Source organism: Panthera uncia, chromosome E3 (genome assembly GCF_023721935.1).
Source record: "Panthera uncia isolate 11264 chromosome E3, Puncia_PCG_1.0, whole genome shotgun sequence".
NCBI classification, from domain to species: domain Eukaryota; kingdom Metazoa; phylum Chordata; class Mammalia; order Carnivora; family Felidae; genus Panthera; species Panthera uncia.
Window position 1 is genome coordinate 26,197,928 of NC_064815.1, and position 23,754 is coordinate 26,221,681.

Consider the following 23,754-nt stretch of genomic DNA (forward strand, 5'->3'; position numbering starts at 1 on the left):
TGTCCACCCTGCTGGTGGGGACCTCCCACCGGGAGCTGGTTCCCTCCCGCACTCCCTTCCGCTCCCCGCGGCCTGGAAGTACCACGCATCCAAACTTGCCCTATGTCGGGGGCTCACCCCAGACTCTGCTAGTCCCCCCAAGGCCTGTCCCAGACAGTTGCACCACCCAGGGCCAGGGTACCCACGGAGGCATCCCATGAATCTAATTATTTAAAACTTATATGTTAAGTCTCCTCCTTTACAAAGACTGGGAAGGGAAGGCCACTCGGGGCTCTGACTAGAACGTGAGGGCCCGGGGAGAGCCAGTCCCCAGCCCTCTGAACCCCCACCTGTGCACGTGGGGACATCCACCCTGCGGGCCCGTGCTCGGTCCACACCCTCAAATGTGGCAGCCCCCTGGTCTAAGAATGCCGGGGTCAGCGGGGAAATGGTCTGTCCTTGAGACACTCAGAGGGAGAGGCCCACAGAGACCCTGAGCTGAGGGCCGTGGGGCCGCACATGTTGGTGTCCTGGGCCAGGCGGATAGTCTCCCTCCGAGCCCCGTCTCCACCCCTGGTCTGGGAGAGGGAGCTGCCCTCTGGTCTGTCTCACCAGGGGGTAGATGGCATTCAGTCCCGTGGTCACCCCAGGGGGCGCACTGGTCCCCAGATGAGGCTTCACCCAACAAAGGGGGTTGCTCAGGGCAAGGTGGGGGGCTTCAGTGAGCTGAGAGGGTGGCCTGGAGGAAGAAAAAGGGGCTCAGCCCTTCAGGGGAAGCGCTCACGCCTCTGCCCGGCCAGGCTTCCTGCACCCGCGCATATGCCCTGTGCACAAGATGTGGGTGCACAAGCGGTCAGCGACGGGCCGCCCTCCTTCACCCCTCCCGGCCTCTGCGGGTGCCGTGCGCCTTCCTGCCGGGTCCCTTTCCTGTGTAGCCCCCTCCCGTTGGCCCCCGAAGACCCCCCGTTGTGCCGCTGCGGCCCCGCAGCCGCGTGTGTGTGGCACGGGCCAGGAGTCGCCTGTCCCCACATCCAGCCACAGGGTCACGACACACGCATCTTCCGGGGACGGCCTGCGCCACCGTGGCCCGGCTCACCAGGCCTCGCCCAGCTGCCACCACAGGACACCAGACCCCCAGTGGGGAGAGCACCTTTATTGTCACAGCGTTCCAGACTGCCCGCTGCCTCTGACTGCCACACCTGGGCCCCCAGGCCAGTTCTGCCTCACAAGGGGCCATCGGGACCTTGAGGGCAAGAAGAGGTTACCGGGGCCCGTGGGACCAGGCCACAACCTCCCGGGAGCACCAAGGACGCTGGGGACAGATGGCTCCTGCCCTGAGGGGACACGGGCCCTGGGGTGGCACCACGATCTTTGGGTCTCGGCCCGGCAAGAGAGGAGAAGCAGGGCTGGTCCAGGTCACAGGGGACCCAGGGCCCGAGAGGCCTTAAGGGCTGCGGTCTGAGCTGCTCTGGGGTCCCGGGCCCCGGCCACCTACTGAGGCCCCTTCCCCGGGCCCACAGCCCTCAGCGGGCAGTGTCTCTCCTGATGGGGCCTGGGACTCAGCTGTCCTTCCTCTAGATTGTCAAAGGGTCGTTGGACTTGCTGTGCGATGCGGAAATGGCCAACCCTACAGGTTCCCAGGGAAGGCAGGGCTGCAAGTGACGGCCTCCTCAGGTGCACGTTCCCGGGAAATACTGCCTCCTCTCGGCTCGGGGGCAGGAGGGCCTGCTGGGCTGGACTGGGTGGGCTCAGAGAGACTGGGAGGCAGTGGTGGGCGACTGCCAGTTTGGTTTGAAGGCCCCTGCACCCCCAGTGCCCCTCTCTCACTGTCCCCAAGTCCGTGTGAGCGTCACGGGCTTATTCAGGGTCTCCCTGGCCTCTGAGAGCAGCCGCCGCCAGACCCTGGAGCAGACCCCAAGCCCAGGGACGGGGAGGCTGAGGAAGGAGGCCCGGGACCCTGCCTTCCTTCCCTGCGGGCCGGGCCAGCCTCCCCACAGCCCCACTCCTGCCCTGAGTTTCTCTGTGAAGACAGGAAGCTGGCGGGGTCCCGAGTTAAGGAACCGAGAGGCCTGGGTTCAAATCCTGCCCCGGCTGTCCCTGGTCCCGTGGCCTTGGCACGTTATTTACACTGGCCGAGCCTCCGTCCTCCCGTGGAAAGTGGGGTAGCAAGCCTGCCTCCTAAGGGTTAAATGAGACAATGTAGGGAAAGCCCCTCGGACAGGCCCAGACTCAGTGAATGATGAGTATTATGATTATTCTCGTGCCCTGCCCAGCCCACCCAGAGCCCGTCTCCTGCAGAAAGTGAGGGTGGGGGAGGGCAGGGACAAGGAAAAGGCCCCGCCAAGGGTGCCGGGGCCCTCTGGACCCTGCCTCTGCAGTTGCCATCTGTCCCCAAGGCCCCCAGGCCCCGGGAGCCAGCGTCCCTCAGGATCCTCGGTGCCTGGAGCCCAGTCCCACCAAGTGTTGTCTTCAGAAGCCGGTGGCCACACAGGGCTCGGAGCTGGGTCTCCGGCGGGGCTTGTCCTGGAGAGCTGGCCTCTTACTTCCTGCCGCTGGCCTGGCCAGCGCTCCTCTGCCCAGGGTCGGGGCCGAGCAGGGCGGCGAGGGGACCGTCGGCGGGCGGGGAGCCCCCACGCTTCATCTTGAGGCTGGCTCTCAGGGCAGCATCTTGGCCGGAGCCCCCCTCGGGGGAGGCCAGGGGATCTGGAAGGACAGCAGGTGCACGGGCTCACACAGGGTCTTGGGAGCACTCGAAGGCACTTTGCTGCTGGCACCAGGGAAGCCACGTGCCCGGTGAGGACAGGGCAACGCAGCAGCAGGGTGTCCCCTCACGTGCACCCCCCTCCCCATTCAGTCGCCCGCTCACTCGGTAACAAGTGCTGAGCAGGGCTGGGCTCCAGGCCCCTCCCTGTCACCACCCTCCTGTCGCAAGGGCCTCCCAGCGTGCCAGGCAGAGACGTGGAAACCCCACGCCGTGAGGGAGTAGCAGACCCTATGGAGCACCGTGAGGCAAGAGGAGGGTGCCTTCACAGAGGAAGAGACCCTAGAGCAGGTCCCCCATGGGAGCTGGCAGTCAGCCGGCAGAGGGACCGGCCTGAGCAAAACCAGAGGTTGGGGGCGGGGGTTCTGGGGACGACTAGGTGGTGGCTCCGTGCCACTGGGCACCAGGCCATGCTGGGGAGGGGCTTGGGCTTGACGTGCCTGGACACCGATCATGGGCAACAGGGAGCCACGGAGGGTCCTTGAGCAAGGGGAGGCGCAGGGTCTGACTGGGGTTGGGGGAAGACCATCTGGCAGCCAGGCGGAGGTGTCATCGGAGACCGGAGACAGTCGCAGCTGCCACAAGGGCGGCGGGGAGCGGGGAGGCGGGAGCGGAGGGGACTCCCAACTCTGGGGCCAGCTGTGGGGCCGGCCGGCGCCAGGCCCTGGTCACAACTCACCGTGGATCCCGATCATGTGCTCCAGGATGAGGACCCTCTCTGCCAGGATCTTCAGGGCCTCCCGCAGCTGCTGCACCCCCTCACTCTGGCGGGGAGGAAGCACGGGGTCAGGGCTGGCCACAGGGACGAGGCCGGGGCCACGCGGCTTCCGCGTCCATGTCCTCCCCGCCCTCCCTGCTCCCGCCTCCTTGTCGCCATCCTAGTACAACAGCCATCACAGGGTGGATGTTTTGCGGACAAGGAATCCGAGGCACAAAGAGAGTAACAGGCGTCCTGTGGCTGCACAGCCTGGGGCTTAACACCCGACCTGGCCCCTCGAGCCTCGGTTCTTCCGGCTCCCGTGGCCGCCCGGCCGCTTCCCCGGTGTGCCCTTCCTCCCAGAAAATACCCTGCCGGGGACAGAGCACCCAGCACAGGTGGGGGTGTTTTGCCGCCCCCTTGCTGGCACCGTCCACCCGAGAGCTCTCCAGGGGTGACCCCCCGGCAAGAAAAGGCGAAGGCTTCTGGAGCGTTGGCAGGAGTGCGTGAGGCCCGGCCTACACGTGGGCAGAGGGCCTTGTGCACCGAGATGCTCAAATGAACTGATTTATGGAGAAGACAGGTGTCAAAGCCGCTTTGAAACGGAAAGTGATGGTGAGGAGGTCGGGCCCCGCCCTGAAGTCGGCCCCCAGAACGGGTGCCTTTTGGTGGCCTAACGTGACAGCTGTCATGACATTCACAGCAGCCTCGCTTAGAACAAAACAAAAGGGACCAAAAAGTATCCTACAGGAGACAGGCCTTCCCTCCAGGGGACCAAAGGCCCGGGGAAGCCACAGAGTGGGCAGTGTCTGGGACCGGGGGCCCCCCGGTGAGGAGCAGAGGGTCCAGGGCTCCTGCTAAGCCCCGTGTCCCTGGGCCACGGGATGCAGGCCTATGAAATGCAAAGGGGTGGAGGCCTAAGTATCGTCTCCGTCCCCCACACAAGTGACCCGTGAATCGGTGCCCGTGCCTTGGTGCCCACCTCTTCCTCCCGCCGCCTCCTGTGCCCTCCACAGCTGCTCTGCCTGCAGCCTCTACCCGCTTCTCCAGTCCTGCAAGGGCCTCCCAAAGGTCCCCAGCCTCCCCCCACCTCCCTGCTGAGCTCTGACACTCGCGGGGCGTTTGGACTCTCCACGTGCGAGGTCTCCCCTGCTGGCCCCACTGCCCTCACCCCCTTTATCCGTCACGCCGGTCTCCGGCACCCCTCCTGCTCCCAGAAGGTAGTGGGTCCCCCCGGCCGTGCCTGGGCTCCATCTCTGTCCCCTCCCGCCATCTCACCCTGGGCCCTGCCCGGGGCCGTCCTCAGTCCCCCAGTGCCGTGACCCTGTGGGCACCTCTGTGAACCAGGCGCGGCATGTGGGGACTTCCGTCCCCCGACAGGGACTCCACAGCCTGCAGCCTCCTTTAACGGGGGGCTCTCTTCTCCAGGGCCCCCCCACGTCCTCCGGCTGCGGGCCAGTCACCCCATCCGTGCGACCCCCACTGCAGAATCGGCACACTATGCTGCAATCATCATTTCCCTCATCTGTCTCCTCCGCGGGGCCGGGACCCCGTTCACCCCGTGGCCCAGCACCCTGTGGGCTCACGGGTGTCAGTGCAGATCTGCTGGGCACCGGCCGTCCCGCTGCGACACAGCCGAGGGGGCAGGCGGGGAACGCGGCCGACAGGACTGTTACCTCTGCAGCCGCCTTCTCCTCTTCTTGTCCCTTCCCGCCGGGCTCGCCCTAGGAGAAAGTCAAGTTGTCCAAAGCCGGTGAGGGGCACGGGGGCGCCTCCCTCCCCTCCCCGGCTTCTTGGGCAGACCGCGGGGAGTCAGTGGCAGAGCCTGGGGACAGGGTGCCGGGGCGGAGCCTGACGGCCTCGCCCATGGGAACTCCTGCCCTTGGGGGGGGGCAGGGCCGGAGCGCCGAGGCCCCACGCGTCTCTGCACAACCCGGCACGGCTTGGCTTTAGCGGCTTCACCGTGCTTCTGGGCCACCGAGGAGCCAGGTCTGAAACCCCATGAGCCCACCTCTCAGCTCTTCCGGGGATCGAGTCCCCGCCTCTCTCTGCTTCCGCCTCTGAATCCAGGCCAGTAACACCAGCCGCACATGAACACCCACGTGTTATCCTAGGTGACCTGGAGCACGTTACTTTGCTTCTCTGTGCCTCAGCATTCTCATCTCTGAAATGGGGTAATAACACTGCCTACCTCCCAGGAGTATTAGGGGGATTCAATAAACCGATAGCGGTAACGAGCTCTGACTGGCGCCTGGTGCCAGAAGCCCCGTGACGGGGCTCAGCAGCGTCTACCAGACAGAAGCCAGGAGGAGGCATGGCTTCGAGGCTAATGCTCCCGGGTTTCAATCTTGGCTCCATCACTGCCTCGCTGTGTGACTTTGGGCAAATTACTTAACCTCTCCGAGTCTTAGCTGCCGGTTCTCAAAAATGGGGCAAATAAAGTCCCGCCTCGCTGGGCTGCAATGCAGCTTAAACTCACTATTTCTGAAGAGCGCCTCCCCTGCGGCCAGCACATCGTAGGTGCTCAGCACAGATCCATCCCTCCTCCCTGGCCGCACGCCCCTAACTTTAGATTTGGGGGCGAAGGAGGTGCCCGCCTCCTTGGCCCTGCAGGCAGGAGTTGAGACTCAGAAATTCTCGTTTCCAAGAAGGAAAATTAGAGGCCAGCTGTCTGAGCCTCTACTCGTGGCAGGTTCAGAGGAGGGAGGGGACTCTGCAGGTCACACAGCATTGTTAACTCAGGGGTCTGGGAGCCTCGGGAGAGATCTGAGGACCCTCATCCCAGTGAGGGGCTCCCCACCTCCTAAGGGCACCCCTTCCCAACTCGGGCAGTGGGGACCACACGTAGGCTGCCCCTTCTCTGGGCGGGGTACGATCGGGCCATGTCTGGGGTCGCTGCGGGGCTGAGCTCAGGCAAGGCTCCTGGGACAGACCTCTGCCCACCCGGCACCCCGGGGGCCACACTGGGGCCCACCGCCCTGGGCACGACCCATCGGCTCAGCCCGTCACTTACAGCCGGTCCCATCATGCCCCGCTCTCCGGCCAGGCCCTGCAGAAAGTCAGACAAAGCAGATTAGGCCTTGCCTGCCCGCCCCCCCCCCCCCCCCCCCCCACCCCCCCCCCCCCCCCGCCCCCCAACACCTCTGTCCTCTCCTTATCCTCCCTGCACCAGGCTCAGGATCTGGAAGGACAGAAGGAGGATGGCACGGAGGGGACAGGAAGGCCCCACCTGGGCCACCCTCCCCGAGCTCCTCCCTGAGGCTTGGTCTTCTCCGCTGAGAAGTGGGCCACTCATGTATAGTTATCCACACGGAGCCGGCACGGATGGCCAAGCCCCCCGCATGCAGAGAGAGGGGTCCCCAGAAGTGAGTGCCAGCAACACCAATCACGAGGGTCCCGCCGGGGGACTCCCGTCCGTGCCGATGTCTGGCCCGAAGGCTCCCCGGAGCCCAGACCCACGGGGTACCCATCCACCTCCCCCAGGCAGAACCTGGCTCCCCCCAAACCCACCCCACTCTGCGGACACCTCCTTGGAAGGTGGCTCCCCGGTCCTCCCAGTTGCTCCCCGACACGCCTGGGAGGTAACCTTCCTTTCCCTCTCCTGCCAAATCTGTTCCACCAGCCAGACCTGTCACATCACTTTCTGAACACGTCCATTCCGTTTGCCGCTTCAGGGGCCACCACTTAACACACGTCACCTTCTCGTCTCCCCCGAGGGCTTCCGGGGTCTCCTCCCGGGTCGCCCTGCTCCACTGTGTCCCCGTCCTCCATTCCCCCACCACAGTCACAGCTGCAGGGGCCTCTTAAAGGTGTAAATCAGGTCACAGGCTCTCCCTCCCTGAGACTCAGAGCCCCTTCCCCTGTGACCCAAACCCACACTCCCTGACCCACCTCACCTCACACCTCACTCTCCTCAGCAGCACTGGGTTTTTCCCTGCCCCAGGGCCTTTGCACTTGCTCTTCTGGCTAATTGGAGGGCCCTTTCTTGGCATCTTTGTACGGCTGCTAGTTCTGGTTCCTTAGGTCTCAGCTGAAGTGTCACCTCTGCAGGTCTGTCGTGCCTCGCTTGCCTGGGCCCTTTCACTCTGTCACATCGCCTCATTTCCTCCTTTCCTGACACTTATCGTCCTTACTTGTCCTTGTCTGCCTCCCCTGTTGTACCATCAGCTACCGCAGGGCTCCCGATGTCCCTGCTCTCGTGCTCAGCACAGTATCTGATGCAGCGGAGTCCCCAAGAGATATTTGGTTAACGAAGAACATTTATTAAGGGTCTCCTGAGAGCCTGGGGCTTTTCCTCCATTGTCCCCTTTATGTCTCACAACGAGCCCACCCAAGAGGGATTCCTCATTTCACAGGGTGGGGGAGGTGGAAGCCAGTGACTTGCTCAGGGTCACCCGGCTGGAAACTGGGAGAGCGGGGCTTCAAACCCAGGTCTCTCTGTCCTGCTCAGAGGAGAAAAGTAGGGGCCACCTCGTCCTCTGCCGTGGTCCCTTCCCACTCCTCTCTGACCCATGTTTAGGGGACATCCCCTCACCCCAGCCTCAGAGGCCTCGACTCTTTGGCAAGGGATGGAGACAGACAGTGGCCGGGTCACCAGGCTGGTCCCGCCGTCCACAGGGAAGACCCTGTCTGGTCCTTCCATGGTGAGCAGAGGGGGCTGGTGGCTATTCGGACACTGTCCGTATCTGGGCTAACCTTGGAACCTAGCTCCACCCCTGCAGTGTGGGGGCCTGGGTGGGCCCTAGCAGAAGGTCATGGAAGGGGCTCTTCAGGGCCTGTCCAATGGGCCCCTGGGGAACCAGGGACAGGCTGGGCACTGTCTGGTGCCCTTGGGCATCCCAGTCCTGGCCACGGGACCCCCAGCCTTACGGAAGGACCACAGCAAAGAGGAAAGGGGTCAAGACGCTGCACCCTCCACGTCGATGCCCGGTCACACACCCTCTTGGGAGGGGCGGGGAGGGGGCGGTAGGAGGAACAGCTTTGACTAGGCCCCTCTAAATCTCCTTGGAATCTTGGGAGCCCGGGTCCCCACAAGGACAAGGTCTGCACAGTCCCCCAAGTGGTACTACCGTAAGGGCCTGAAGACCCTGAAAACAGACCACCTCGCAGGATTAAGGCTATCCCAAAGCACCCAGCACATTCTCGGTGAGGGCTGGAGGCAGCCGGGGAAAGCCTGAGAGGGGCCCCACCCCTGCCATTCCCCTGCTGTGTGACTCTGGGCAAGCGACTGAACCTCTCTGAGCCTCCACTTCTCCACCCACTCTGGGACGGAACGATGGCGAATCTGAACGCAGGTGGCACAAGTAGCTGGGAAGGGGCCCCTGACTTCCCCTGTCGCTGCAGGCTGGGGCAGCAGGAGGCATGTGACCGCACAGAATTCTACCCCTGCCGCCTCCCACACTTCCCTGGGCATCTCGGTCCCTCACCACACTCCTGCCCCCGTCACTGTCGGGCTCTGTGGCCCACACCCACCCCTCCTCTCTGAGGGTGCCCCTGTCCCCCTCTCCCTGCAGATATTGTGCCCACCTGCCCCTCCCCGATGCTGTGTCTCCAGGTGTAAAAACACACAGTGGGGACAACAGGGAGCAGATTAGCAGTCATGGGACCCTGGTTCTTTGACGTCTAGAATGTAAGCTCTACGGGGCTGCCCTGTGGCCCCTCAGCAGCTCTATCCTCAGCTTGGGGGGCTGGCACCCCGAGTGTTTCGGGAATGTTCTTCTAGCATCTAAAGGGATGGACTCCCAAGGTCCCAGCACTCACAGGGCCAAGGCCCAGACTCCCGCCCCTGGCAGTAGAGGGGCCACCTCCAGCCACCTGCTAAGCACAGCCTGAGCTCCTGGAGCAGGAGTCGGCAGGGCCCTAGGTCTGGACAGGCTCTGGGCAGGGAGAGGGGTGGGGCGCTGGAAGCTCCACCCCTTTCTGCCTCCGGGCTGCCCCTCCTTGGTGTGATTTCTTCCCAGGCCCTGGGCCTCTGAGGCACAAAACACACCCCATCCCAGCATTCTGTTTCTCCTTGCTCCCTCTAACAACCCACAAGGGAAGCCCTGTACCCCTGTCTGAGCAGCCAAGGCAGCCGGAGCTCAGAGAGGCCGCCTCTCCACCCGAGGTCACACAGCTGGAGAGGCGGAGCAAGCTGGGGTTTGGGGCCACCTCACCAGGCTTCGGGGCGCCCTCTCACACACAGGGGGCTCTCGGGGAGGAGGGCGACAGGCTGGGGTGGACGTTCTGTGATCCCATATGTCCTCAGGAGGCACCTGTCCCTCTGGGTCTCAGTCAGAGAGACGGGAAGGACGCCAACATCTCCCCGGCATGGGGGAGCAGACAGCAAAGGACAGCAGCGGCTGAGATGACCAGGGTCACACCCACCTTCCCCTGGGTCCTGCCTGGGCCCCGCTGCGGAGGGGCCTGGCTCCTCTTTCCTGGGGAGCCCCCACTCCCCCGCCCCGGCCCCTGCCAGAAATGAGGGAAGTCCTTACCTGGGATCCAGGTACACCTGGCGGTCCTGGGGGACCGTGTGGGCCAGGAGGACCTGTGGGCAGAGTCACACACGGTCACCTGGGGCCAGTCCCCTGCCCACCCTTAGCACGGAAAGCCCACCTCCACCGCCCTCTCCCCGCAGCCCCTACGTCGCAACCGGCTCTTCCCTCAGGGCCTCATCCATGGGTCGCCCCCCCCCCCCCCGCCCTTCCCCTGCCAGCCAGTCTCCTGGCGAATGTCTCCCAGGACTGCCCCTCCTCCGGGCCTCGGACCCTACCCCTCCGAGGCCATCCTTCTTGCCTGAGTTACTGCAACAGCATCCCGACCATCCACTCTCCATGTGGCCACCCAGACCCAACTTCCAGGTAGGTCCCTCTCGGGGCTCCTGAGGTCCTCACCCCGGCCCCCTCCCCCCTTCCCGCCCAGATCCTCTCCTGAGAAGCTCCTCTGCTTCTGCGCCTTTGCAGATGCTGTTCCTTCCTCCTGGAGCTTCTCCATCCCCTCCACAGCCTGGCAAATTCTTTCCTCTTGTCTCAGGATGAGCATCACCTCCTCCAGGAAGACTTCCGGCACTACCCACGCCCACCCCTCCTCCAGACCAGTCCCTGACAGGGAACCAGCCGCCACCCACGGCCACGGTCGATACGCACGTCTGCGCCACGTGCAGGGAGTGCTCGGTCAGTACATGAAAGTGTAAATGAGTGGTGGGGAATGAGGCACCCACACAGCTGGACAAGCAGGGCTGGCCCCTGCCCCACACGCCCCTTCCCTCCCCACCAGTGAGGGTCCCTGGAAGGAGGGGATCCAGCCCTTAGAGCCCCAGGGCTGTCCCCTCCCCCCTGGCCCCTGGTCTCTGCCACCAGGCCCAGGGCTTCCTGCCTCTCCGGGCACCTGCCCTGCCAGCTCCTGGACCACCCCTGAGCTCACCCCCTGCCTCCCCCTGGGCCTGGGCCTCCATGAACCCCGGTGCAACCCCCACTCAGGCCCACATGGGGGCAGCCCTGAGCTGCTTCACGTGGGCACCTGGCAGAAACATTTGGGGTTCTCACCCCAAGGGGTGAGCAAGGGGACTCACCTCAGGCCACACGGTGAGTTGTGGACACACCCGTATCCCCAGCACCCTGCAAAGGCCGCGGGCCCCCGACCGGCCCTACGAGATCCCCTGGCCCAGGCCAGGCCCAGAGGCAGGGGCGGCGGGGGGGCAATCCCGGCCAGGCTGTGCAGCTGCCCTCTGCGCTTACCTGGAGGGCCAGGGGGGCCCCGGGGCCCTGGGACGCCGGCCAGCACGGTGTCCACGGCAGCAGAGGCCAGCTGTGAGTGTCCGTCTGTGGGCAGAGCAGAGGGGCCCGTGACACGGTGGGGCAGGGCCGGCAGGGCTGGGGTGCCGGGCCTGAGCTCCCCCGGGGCCAGGAGGACAGACGTCCCCACCCCACCGGGCCTCACAGCAGCCTTGGTGAGCAGAGGCTCGGACTCCCACAGAGGCCAGGTCAAAGGGCAGGGAAAGCCGGGGTGGGGTGGGGGGCTTCATGGGGGGGGGGCTTCATATAATGCACAAACTCCTTCCTGAGCATTCCAGGCCCTTCAGAGTCTGGCCCTGCCCTACTCACCTCCCCAGGCTCCAGGCCAGCCCTCTCCTCCCCAATCCATTCCACAGGCCTGTTCTGATGCACCTGACTGGCTCACTCCTGCGGGGCCTCCTCCAAGAAGCCCTCCGGGCTCAGCCCTCTGAGCTGCAAGAGCCGGGCTGCCTCTACAGGGCCCATCACTCAGCCTGGGGCAGCGGTGAGGTCTGTTCATGGCCCAGTTCTGACAAACAGGTCAAGCCCCATGTGCCTTTGCCCTGCCCCACCTCTGCCCTTCCCTCCACACCGGGAAGCCTGGACCACCCTCCCACTGGTTCAAGGCGATGGGCGGGGCCCCCTGGGGCATCCCCAGTCTTCCCCAAATTCATACTCAGGGACCCCAGGGCCGCAGGTAAAGAAGGTCCCATCTGAGAAGGGCTCTGATCACTGGAGGTGTCAGGAAAGCAGTGCCCGAGGCGTCTGGCCCAGACCAGGGCAGGCGGGAGCCTTGGGATGGCTCCATGTGGCTCAGGGGTGGGCGCTGAGCCTTGAGCCCCCCAGAACACCGCACGGGTGGCACCGGCCCCCTCCCTGAGTCTTCAGTGAGTTCCCACTTGTTCCAGAAGGTTCTGTTCTCGCCTGGCTGGGCCCCTGCACCCACTGAGTGCAGCCCAGGACCCCCATTCTGCAAGGCTGAGTCGCTTCCTCCCACCAGAGCAACTCCAACGGGGACTAATACCCACCCCCTACTCTACAGGTGGGGAAAGTGAGGCTCCGATGGGGACAGTGGGATTCAGGCCTAGGTTTTAACGCTCAGGTTAGGGGCACCTGGGTGGTTCATTCAGTTAAGTGTCCAACTTCGGCTCAGGTCTTGATCTCGCGGTTCATAGGTTCGAGCCCCACATCAGACTCTGTGCTGACAGCTCATAGCCGAGAGCCTGCTTCAGATTCTGTCTCCCTCTCTCTCTCTCCCCTTTCACCGCTCGTTCTCTCTCTCTCTCTCTCTCTCTCCCCCCTCTCTCTCAAAAATGAATAAACATTTTAAAAAATCTAAAAAAATAGTAATAAAGCTCAGGTTAAGGGCTGCGCTGCCTGAGGGGGGCAGGAGTACCAGCAGGAGGGGGCTTGGGTTTCTCTGACCAAGACAAGAGGTCCCCATCCCCCATCGTGCCCAGGATGTCACTTAACACTGTCACTAGCTTCTTAAAACCCTCCCCAGGTTTCCCAGGGCATTTAACCGAAAGATACCCCTGTGACGCCCTCACCCCACTCTCCGGGCCTCCCTGACCCCACCCTTCCCACAGGTAGGCGGAGGTTTCCGGGTTCAGAAACAGCAGACTGTGCCCCCCGGGGGCAGGAGACTGTTTTGTTCACTGCTGCATCCCCAGTGAGTGTGCAGGACACATAGTAGGTGCTCAACCAATACTTGTCACATGGCCTGCATACGGTGAGACAATTTTCCAGGAGACGCAGCAGCAGTGACCTCGGGGGCGCTGCTCTCACCAAATGGGGAAACTGAGGCCAGGGCAGACAACAGAGACTCGGGGGGCGTCAGGACCCCAGGGGCAGCAGCTGAGCACCAGAGCAGGGACGGGCCAAGAGCTGGGTTGGGGGACCCGCATCGGCCCCCCCCAGAGGCCCTTCCGCCCCACCCGGCAGAGCCTGGCTCCAGAGCCGGGGCCCTGCTCACTGAGGGTCTGCGTCCCCGGGGCCCGCCCCTCAGTGGCACTCACCGTCCTTGTCTGTCGGCGACTGCAGGGAGTAGAGGACACCCTGGGGGCCGTTCGGAGGGAAGCCTGGGCTGCCTGCTGGGCCGGGGGGGCCAGGGGGGCCCGGGCGCCCCATCTCTCCAGGAAGCCCGCGGGGTCCTGGCGGCCCCAAGAGGCCTGCAGCGGGAGAAGAGGAGTCACGCGAGGGCTGGGCCTGGCAGCTGACACTGCAGAGGGGACCCAGGCCGGTGGTGGCCTCCAGACCAGCATCCCCGGAGGGCTGTCCTGGGGTGTGAGCGAACCGGCTTTCCCTTCAGGCCTAGTGCACAGGGAACACCAGGGCAGGGAGGGAGGCGAGGGAGGCAGGGTCGCCCCCTCCTGGGACCTCAGCTCTGGGGTCGGGGCACTGAGGGTGGCAGCCAGCCTGGGCTAGCACAGGACCTGTGCCTTCCCTGCAGGACCCAGGAGGAGCTGGGAGGTTCTCTGGAGGTGTTGTTTAAATGACTGAGCACAGTCCCCAGGCCCCAGCTGCCCCACCCACACACCTGCACCCCCAGCGCCTGGAGCCTTCCGTCCTTCCTGCAGCCCAGGGTCAGACCAAACCTAAAGTCTTTGGGACAGGGTGGCAGTGGGGGTGCTGGTGGGAGGAAGTGAGCCTGGAGCCCCCCCACGACGGCAGTCATTAACCCCAGCAAGATCGGGGGTCGTGGGAGGCCTCACCTGCTCAGACAAGGGAGAAACCCCAGACCCTTTCCAGCAGACAAAGTCAGATCTGGGGTGCGGGGTGTCCTTACCGGGAGGCCCTGCTGGGCCCTTCTCTCCTGCCTGGCCCCGGTCGCCTTTGGAGCCTGGGGGACCTGCAGGCCCTGGCGGTCCCGTCTGCCCCGGGGGCCCTGAGGAGAGAATGAGGTAAGCCCTGAGGACACTGTGGGCTGAGCCGCCATGAGGCGGGGGCGGGGGACTTCAGGCCTGACCACCTGGGCCATCTGGTCAGCCCTGCCCCCGGAGCAGACACCTCCTCCATCATTACAGTTTACAGACCATTTTTGTACCTATTCATTCCTGTGATCTCAAGAGCTACTTTTGTTCCCACTTGACAGGTGGGGAAACTGAGGCTCAGGAAGGTGTGGTCCCTTGCTCAAGGGCCCAGAGCCAGGCTGCCCCTCTCTCAAGGGTCCTGCTGTCTCCCTGCTCAGGGTCGGGAACTGGGCTCCTGGCAAAGAGTTCCCCAACGAGGCCTCCACGGGGGCCCCAGGAAGCCCTAAAGCTCACAAGCACCCCCCTCACCTGCTCTCAAGAATTCCTGGGTTCCCCCAGGTGTCACCATTTGTAGGGGTTGTGCCCCACCTGGTGGCCATTTCTCAGAACTACACTTTGCTTGGTGAAGAGAAAGTGTGGCCCAGGAGACCCAGAGCACCTGCCAAGCTCCCCCCAGGGGGTGTGGGGCCTGGGTGCCCTGAGGGCTGGGAAATCGCCCTCCTCCCCAGTTCCAGAAGAAGGACTGCAAGAAGGTGGGCATGGGCAGCTGCCTGGGTGTGAAACCTAAGGGATGACAGCTAGAGAGGTGAGCCAGGGGACCCGTCAGCCCTCTTCCCACAGCCTCCCCGGCACCGGCCACCGGCCACGCCCACTGCTGGGGGCTGTGTCCTTCCTGCTCTGCTCCCTGTCTCAACTAGACAGGCACACGCAGAAAACAGGGCAGAGGAGGTGGGGAGGGGGACAGGGTGGGAGCTCAGAGCTGAGTGTGGACAGCGGTGCTAAGAAGCTGGGGCCTCAGCTGGGAGAGAGGGGATGGAGGGACAGCGTCACCTGCAAAGGGCTATAGCCGGGCCAACAATGATCGAGACAAAATGGCCCCGGATCACGGGGGTGACCCCAAGGGTCGTTTCCCTGAGCCTCGGTTTTCTCCTCTGTAACCTCAAGCATCACCAACTTACCGGAATGATGAGAAGTGTTATCTGTGCAGCCTAGGGTGATATAACAATATTTAATAACTGGCACAGCACAGATAGTGACCAGTCAGAAGGGACACCGGCCTTAAACCCCCGAGTTCAGCCACATTGACAGATGCCAGCCACCCACGTGCCCGGGGTAAAGCCCCAGCACAGTGCGTGGCACGGGACAGGCATTCAGCAGTGCTCACCGCCCGCTATTACGCTTACTGTCCCTATTCTACAACCCCCAGGGCCGAGCCCAGTGGATACAAGCTGCAGAGAGAAAAAACAGTTACTCCTGACTTTAAAACACGGCAGGAGGGGCGCCTGGGTGGCTCAGTCGGTTCAGTGTCAGACCTCGGCTCAGGCCATGATCTCGGTCTGTGGGTTCGAGCCCCGTGTCGGGCTCTGTGCTGACAGCCCGGAGCCTGCTTGGGCTTCTGCGTCTCCCTCGCTCTCTGCCCCTCCCCCACTTGTGCTGTCTCTCACACATAAATGTTAAAAATAATTTTTAAACACAGGAGGGAAGGAGCAAACAACACGGTGGCAGATGTCCCCCGACACCCCGGCCAGAGAGTTCCGGGAGCCCCTCCCCGCCCCGGAAGGTGGGGGGAGGCGGTAAACTCCAGAAGGCCGGGGCTGGGCTGCGGGGCTGAGCACAGGTGCAAAGAGGCAGCGGGCAGATCATGAGGACATGTACCAAACTGAACGACGGCGACAAGGAAGGATGGGGACTTCAGCAGTTCGCATGGGGTCTGCGGAGGCAGCCGTGACCTGGCTGCAGCCAACTGTTTCCAGGAGGGACTGAAACCCCCACAGCCAGATCTTCCATTTTTCTAAGAGAAGCCGGAAATCCTGTTTTTCATGTGAACCCCTCCCCCCCCACCCCCCACCGGCTTTTGAAAAGTTCGCTCGCTGTGTCGAAAGAGCAAGGGAGCGTGCTTGATCCAAAGGGCCTACTGTGTGACCTCGTGGTAGAGGCCCTGGGAGGCCGTGCTCAGGCCGCTTTGGCCGCAGGCCTCACTCACCGGCGGGGCCCGTGGGCCTTCTCCTTCGGGGCCCTGGGTGGGCGAGGGGGATGGCGTCAGGGAGGAAGTCCTCGTTCCAGGGTGGTGGGGTGCTCTGGGGGGCTGGCAGGTCATTGCCCGGGCCTGCGGGCTGCTCTGCCGCCTGCAGCAGGAGAACCTGGGGACAAGGGCAGAGGTCAGGACCCCCGCCGGGCCCGAGATACGCGTGTACGAGATATGTGTCCCCGGAGACATCACGCCCCTCGTGGGACTGCTGCTCCCCTTCTGGAATATTCTCCCACCCCTGCCCTCCTCCCCTTCCCATTTCCAGAGCCTGGACCCGGGGCTCAAGCAGGTTGCCACTGGGACACCTTCAGACTCCCTGCGCCTTGCTTCTGGAGCGGCCGTCACCATGGTGAGAGACCAGTGGTCCCCCCCCCCCCCCCCGCCCCGGCTCCTCCCAGGGCACTGGTCCCTCGCACGGCCTGGCTTAGGGCACAGACAACGGATGGAGGTCTGTTGTGGAAGGAGGGAGGGAAGGAAGGAGGGAGAAAACTAGAGAAGAAAAAAAGAAAAAGAGAATGAGAAAGAAAAGGATATAGGGGCGCCTGGGCGGCTCAGCTGGTTAAGTGTCCGACTTCGGCTCAGGTCATGATCTCACGGTCCGTGAGTTCGAGCCTCGTGTTGGGCTCTGTGTTGACAGCTCAGAGCCTGGAGCCTGTTTCGGATTCTGTGTCTGGCTCTCTCGCTGTCCCTCCCCTGCTCACGCTCTGTCTCTCTCTCTCTCAAAAATAAATAAACATAACAACAACAACAAAAAAGAATATAAATGGTCCTGGCTTGGGGCACGATTTTTAGTAGGGGCTCTAGAACAAAAGGCAGCGTGGAAAGCTGCCCGGTTCTCTCCCCTTGAGGGAGGTGGTGGTCAAACGCTGCAAAGACCAGGGCCCGGGCAGCGACACTGTCTCCCTAATTCAAGTGAACTGGGAGCCAGGCCTCAGAGGCCCCAGCGAGTCCCTGCTGTCTCCAAAAGGCTCAGCAGGGGGCGCTGCGCACCAGGGATCTGAGCGAGCAGCAGGGCAGGTGCTGAGACCCAGAGTAGGCCCACCCCCAGAGAGGGGTCCCAGGCCTGTCCCACAGAGTCGGCTTCCTGTTCCGCCCACCTCGGGTCCCCGAGTCTCTGCTCCCGGATCTGCCTGCAGGAGAGGAAGCCTGGTGTCTCTTGTTGCCTCCAGCCTTGGGATCCCCGACTGCTGCTCCCCACATGGGGCAGGGCCAGGGCCGGGGCACCTGACCTCCCCAACCCGCCGCCCCTCCCCACCCCACCCCACCTCCCACCCCGTGCCCCTTGGCCTGCCCAGCCCTGGCTCCAGCCCTGGGTCTATGGTCCCAGGCTCTCCACCTGGGGCCTCCCTACACGGTAGGAGACGAGGACTTTGGGCAAAGCCAACTCTGGGGAGCCCCCCCCCAAACCAGACCGCCAGCGGCCCCACGCTTCCCACGTAGGGAGGCGCCCTTCTCGGCCTGCCCTGCTCCTCCTGGGCCTCACCAGCTTTGCTCCAGCTGCCCGGCACCACCCCAGGGTCCCTCCTGCCCCGAGCCCCCCTACCTCCATGCCCTCAGAGGGCCACCAGTGGCGGGCCACCCCCGCCAGCCCTTCCCTTCACCCCTGCACGATCGCTTTGTATCAACAGCCACGGCGGGAGCAGGGCCAGCAGGCCAGCCGGGGGGGCAGCCTGGTCCCCAGAGCCCTGCACGGGTTAAGTGCCTCCCGATAGGGGTGGGGCTCAGGCCCTGCTGCCATACGAGCTGGTTTGAATCCGGCTCTCCCACTAGGCGGCCGCTGTGTGAGCTTGTGCAAGTGTTGCGACCTCGGCGGCCCTCAGTTTTCCCGTCAGCAAAGCGGACACTGACCGTGTCAAGCACACTGGGCCCCAGCTCCTGCTGCTGCTGCTGGTGGGTCCCGGGGACCAAGAGCGGCCTTCATGGCGCCCAGGCCTAGGCTGGGCTGAGGTTCTGGTGTGTGTGTGCGGTGGGGGGCGAGGGGGGTGACAAAGGGGCCCCTGAGCACTCCCTCCCACCAGTCCCGCAGTGTCCCTGGGCCTGGGTGACAGTCTCTGAGGATCTAGGGAACAGAGTGGCACCCCGTACCAGGTCTCAGGGTCTCCATCTGTGTTGGGCCAGTGGGCAACCCCCAGGGCTATGTCTCCGGGCCCCTCCCCCTCTGGCCCTTCCAAGGCCCCAGGAGGCAGGAAGGGTCACCACGGCCCATCACAGGAGAGGTGGAAAAAAAGGCTCAGAGACTGCAAGTGACTTGCCCGAGGTCGCCCGGCAAGTAGGCTGGGCCCAGGGTCCCACGCAGTGCCCTGTCCACCTGTCCACAGCTTGGCCACAGCCTGGGCCTTGGCGGAACCTCATGGAAGCACCCACGAGGGGAGCAGCTGGCTACTATCACACAGCGGCCGGGGGGTGGGGGGTGAAAGTCCATCCCCGCCCCCCGGGGAGGGAAGTGGGATGGTTTCTGCCCAGTCACTGAGTGTCGCTGGGAAGCTGACCAGCCATGGCCGAGGCTGGGGGCTCTGGGGCAGCGGAGGAGTTGGGGGTCAGTGACACGTGATAGGGAGCCCAGGGGCAGGAGCACGGGTGAAGGCAGGAGTGGGTCCCCTGGTTCCGGCCTGGCTCCCGGGACCGTGGGATCATCACCAGTCAGACAGGGACCCGGGAGAAGGTGGGTTTGGGGGGTGCAGGTGACCACACAGGGGGCTGGGCTGAACTGCAGTGTCTCTGGGGGACCTCAAGATGGACATACTTCCAGGGAGTCTTCAGGAGCAACAGGGGGCTGGGGGCAGCCAGGGTTCCTGGGAGGGCACCCTCCCTGGGCTCCTGGGATCAGGCCTACGTGTTCCCCTTCTCCAGCAGGGCTCTGGACCCACCCCCAGGGGACCTGCCACCTGCAGCCTCACCCCCTCCCAAAAGGCCCCCCTCACTTCTTTGTTGGGCACCTCCCATGCCTGGCCGTGGCCGGCCTTCTGGAGAAACCGATCCCACCCGGGCGGACGACCTCACCAGGGCAGGCAGCAGTGGGCATGGAGACCTGACCCGAGAAAACCAGAGTGCAGCCAGACTTGGAGGGCAGTGGCTCCGATGACATCATTGTGGCCTGGTTGACTGGCCGGGAGGCTGCCCTCCTGCACCGGGGACCGGCTAGCTCCGAGGCTTCTGACCCTCACACAGGGGAATCCTCTCGGGCTCCCTCCCACACCATGCGGCCCGTGGAGTCTAAACTGAGCGGGGGGAGAGGAAGGAAGTCAGGAAACTTCTTCCTCCTGGCCTTCCACCCCACCAGGAAAAGAGGGTGGCAGGAGTCCCAGATCAGCTCCTAGGTCTGGACTTTCTGGGAACTCAGGCACCTGCAAGGAGTGAAGAGGGAGCAGACCTGATGGCTGCCGGACATGAGAGCCCCATATCGTGTACCTGTGGGTGTGCCCCACAGGACGAATCATGATCGGCCAGGTACTTATTTCCCCAACTCTCTTGCAACTAGGAGGTAGGCATACAGCCTGGTGACAGAAGAGCCCATTAGGGTGCTTTGCCTTATCCTCTACATCCTGCCTCTGAACATGGATCAGGATGCGATGCCTTGAGCTGCAGCAGCCACTTTGTAACCATGAGGCACTAACCATGAGGACAAAAGCCAATTCGCTTAGGAGGTGGAGGGGAAGGCAGTGAAAAGCTTGAGTTCTTAAGCCACCAAACCAATCCCAAGACCACCTACTGCTGGACTTCTTGTTGAACAAACAATAAATGTCTTTAAAGAATAACATGCCACTGGCTGGGTTTCTGTTACGTATAGCTGAACACATCCCTCTGACACACCAAAGCAGGCTACCTGTCTGAAGGGGCAGCAGCCACAGTTTCCAGGCCTCTGGGTTGCTGCTCTCTTATGCCAGCCGTCTGGCTTCTGGCTCCCCATCTGGGCTTCGCCTGCCTGGCTCTCACTGGCCTGACCACAGCCACTGATCCTACCCCATGTTGTCTCTGAGCCCAGCAGGCTCACCTGGCCTCAGCAGGGCTGTCCCGGCAGTGCGGCCAGCTTCCATCCCCCTCCCTCTCCGGGCCACCACCTCTCAGGGCCCTCAGACCTGAGCTGATGAAGCACTCAGGGGCTCTGTTTCCCCAGGGGACACTCAGGCACGTAGCAGGCAGGTAAACAGCTAGAAGGTGACCCAGATAACGCACAGACACTGAGACCCGAATCGCCCATCCCTGAGCTGGGAATCCAGAAGGAGGGCGATGGCAGCCGCCTCTTCGCACTCCCCAGATGCCGACCACGTCCCCCTCTCGTCTCCAAAGTTCACCCCTTTTTACCCTCCCCCAGAGCAACCCGGTGAGGGTGGGGGATGGGCGGGCCAGCGACTCTGATTTCCATTTCACAGGACAGCGGACGGAGGCCCGGAGCTGAGCAGGGACCCGGTGAGGCAGAGCCATTCCTGGGCAGGGACCCGACCCCCCCAACACCAGGGTCTGCAGAGGGGTCACGACCCTCACCTCGGAGCCCCCTCATGGCCTGCTGTGGCCGAGCGAGGTGTCAGGGCGGGAGGACAGGGAGCAATTGCTCTCGGCGGGAGGGCCAGGGCCAGCTGGGCGGAGGACGGCTAGCCCTGTGCCATTCTGCCCCCAGGGCTGTGACTTGTAACACCCCGAGGTGCCGGGCTGGGGCCAGGGCGGGCTGTCGGCCAGTACTCTGCCAAACCACTCAGAGGCTTCAGGTGCTGGAAAATGTCCGTCAGGCCCGCTGGCTTGGGGACCCCTCCTCTTTTTAAAATCTCGGGGGCCAGACGTTCCCCCCGGGGTTTTCCCCAGCACCCCCACCCTCCCGGGGCTTCCCAGCCCCGGCCTGGCCCACGTGACAACATCTGTTCCTTGATGGTCTCCACCCCACCCCCACGGAGCCACTGACCCCAAGGAGGGTACAAGGTCCCCTAGTCCCGCCATGTCCAGGGGGCTGCCGGGGGACCCAGGGCTTGGGTACAAGGCGGGGGGCACTCGTGGCCTGGGCCTCTCATGCCATGTGCTCCGCACAGGTATCTCCCACACACCCGTGGCTGCATCTGTAAGATGGGGACAGCAAGACGGTGTCGCCAGCACAGACCCTCACATCTGTCCAGCACCCGACTGGTTCCAAGGCTGGGACCCCCCATCTTGGCGGCCCTTTAAAGGCTGGTACTTCAATCCACTGCACAGATGAGGCGCTGGGAGCCCGGGGAGAGTCACCCAGCTGCCGGCGACAGTCCCACTCATGTCTGACTCCGGGTGACGGTCATCCGCAGCCCCATCTCGCCGGGCAGGTGCCCCCACGGCCAGGCTTTCAGGGCAAGAGGCAGGGCCAGAGGGTGATGCGAGGGCTGTGTGTGTGTCTGTGTGTGTTCGCGTGTGTTTGTGCGTCTGCTGGGAAGACCTGCCAGGCAGGCTCTTCCGGGAGGGGCCCGACCTTTGGGCCCGCTCTGTGGCCCTGCCACACTCGGCCCGCCCCAGTGCTCTGTCCCCACCCTGGCCGCCCTCACACCCGCCTCCTACACCGGGACCCTCCTTCTTGGGCCGGGCCGCCCCGGCAGCCCCAGGCCCCAGGAGGCTCCTCAGATACGTGAAGGTACAGCAGCCTCAGCCCTCAGCAGCCACCCTGGGACAAAAAGGAGAATGGGGCTCGTCCCCAGTCTGGACCCGGCCGCGGCCCCCAGCTATGGCTTCTTCCTGCAGGCGTGGGAGACCCGAGACTCGCCGCTGGGGCTTTCTCGGGCCACAGGAACAATGCCAGCAGGCCAGTGAGGCAGGGGACATGAGGTGACGGTGGAGATAGCCCGGCAGAAGCATCGGCAGCTGCCTCGTCCCCTGGCAGACTCTGTCCCAGGCACTGTCTCTCAGAAGGGCCAGATGGGACAGGGTCCCCCGGTGTCCACCCGGGGAACCCGCCTGTTGCCACACCTGGGCCTCACATGTCCTCCCTTCTCTTAGTCGCTACCTCTGTCTTGCCCCAGAGCTGCCTGAGGCTACTCCCAAATAAATTACCTTTTCCTCTTCTTTTCTTTCTTTTTTTCTTTTTAAAAGTGTATTTATTTACTTTGAGAGAGAGAGACAGAGAGCACAAGCAGGGGAGAGGCAGAGAGAAAGAGGCAGAGAGAGAATGTCAAGCAGGTTCCACACTGAGCGCAGAGCCCGACGTGGGGCTCGATCCCACGAACTGGGAGACCGTGACCTGAGCCGAAATCGAGAGTCAGACACTTAACTGAATGAGCCACCCAGGCGCCCCTAAATTAACTCATTCTTTATTCAGTCCTTCTGCCCCTGGGGTGACCCGCTCCACCCCGACGTAGGCGGGGCAAGAGCTGGCTGGTGCCAGGCAGCTCCGCCCCCATCGGCTTGTCTGTGCCCAGACGTGTGCCAGACGGGGAGAGGAGGAGCCAGAACGGGGGGCAGCAGCCTCTGGGGGGACGGGGCTCCCTCCTTTTTCCACTGAGGGGTCGGCTTCTGGATATCCAGTCCCGCCAGCCACTGAGGCCCACACCCAGACCAGCCTGCTGTCCGGGACCAGATCTCTTGCTTTCCCTGCTCCCCTCCCCCACACCAGGAGCCAGCCCAGAGTAGACCACCCAGAACCGCTGAGACCTCAGCAGCACCCGACCCCTGGGACCAGGCTGCTCAGGGCCTGGCTTTCCCCAGTCACACCCTGCAGGAACCTGATTCATAACCCTCGCACACACACCCGCCAGCTCCCCAGGCCGTCTGACCTTGGCCTCCAGCGTGGTTAGCCTCTCACTCATGTCGCTGAGCCGGGTACAGTTCATGCATTCTGAAAGAGAAGGGTGAGAATGGAAAGTAGACCCTGGGCTGAGAGCAGCCAGCCACCAGGATAGCCTCTGGGCAGGTGGGGAGCTCGCCGATCGGTTTGCCTGGCAAACTCTTACCCGTCCTTCAGGGCCTTATCCTCAGCGCCCCCTCCTCCATGCAGCCTGTCTGATCTGGCTGTAAGAATAGAATGTGCAAAAGGGCGTCATGGGGGACAGTGATGCCAATCTGGGGTGGGGGCGGTGGTGGTCAGGGAGGACCTCCTGGAAGCAGCAGCATCTAAGGTGAGGCCTAAGGGTTGCACAATGACTGGCCAGGTGAGGAAAGAGGGCTGAGGTCTGCAGACAGGCAAGAAAAGAGAAGGGTCTGGCAGCAACCTGGCCGACCCTCTCCCCGCCACAACCCCCCCCCTTCCCCCCCCCCCCCCCCCCCCAGTCTGCAGCGGTAGGCTGGGCCCGAGCGGAGGAGGCCTGGCGGAAGGAGCTCTGGGCAGCGTCCTGAGACCGGGGGCAGCTGTGGGAGGGGGTCAAAGTCAAGGTCAGATTTGCATTTTTGAAAAACTCATTCTGGCAACAGAGTGTACAATGGGTGGGCGTGGGAGGGGCTGGAAGCCGGAAGGCCAATTAGGAGACCACTAACGGCTAACCCCCCAGGCACACATCTCCCTGGGCTATAATTACCTATTTATGTCTGTCTGCCCCAGGAACCGAGCTCTTTAAAGAGGAAATAGATGGTTCAAAGCTGTTCTCAAGAGCTTTTATGGCCCCAGAAATCAAGGGATGCCT

The 23,754-nt window shown here is 63.6% G+C and overlaps 1 protein-coding gene across 1 annotated transcript in view; it reads right to left on the reverse strand.

Annotated features, from left to right (window-relative positions):
- Nucleotides 1-1,113: 1,113 nt before the first annotated feature.
- Nucleotides 1,114-23,754, reverse strand: part of COL26A1 (collagen type XXVI alpha 1 chain) — a 116,949-nt gene continuing 94,308 nt past the window's right edge. The window contains exons 3-13 of the mRNA XM_049639385.1: nt 22,912-22,973; nt 16,148-16,304; nt 13,980-14,078; nt 13,210-13,362; nt 12,960-13,048; nt 11,156-11,384; nt 9,914-9,966; nt 6,451-6,486; nt 5,114-5,161; nt 3,420-3,504; nt 1,114-2,682 (exon numbers count right to left, since the gene is read on the reverse strand). Coding sequence (XP_049495342.1) covers nt 2,519-2,682; nt 3,420-3,504; nt 5,114-5,161; nt 6,451-6,486; nt 9,914-9,966; nt 11,156-11,384; nt 12,960-13,048; nt 13,210-13,362; nt 13,980-14,078; nt 16,148-16,304; nt 22,912-22,968 — 1,170 coding nt within the window. The 5' untranslated portion in view covers nt 22,969-22,973 and the 3' untranslated portion in view covers nt 1,114-2,518. The remainder of the gene's footprint in view (nt 2,683-3,419; nt 3,505-5,113; nt 5,162-6,450; nt 6,487-9,913; nt 9,967-11,155; nt 11,385-12,959; nt 13,049-13,209; nt 13,363-13,979; nt 14,079-16,147; nt 16,305-22,911; nt 22,974-23,754) is intronic.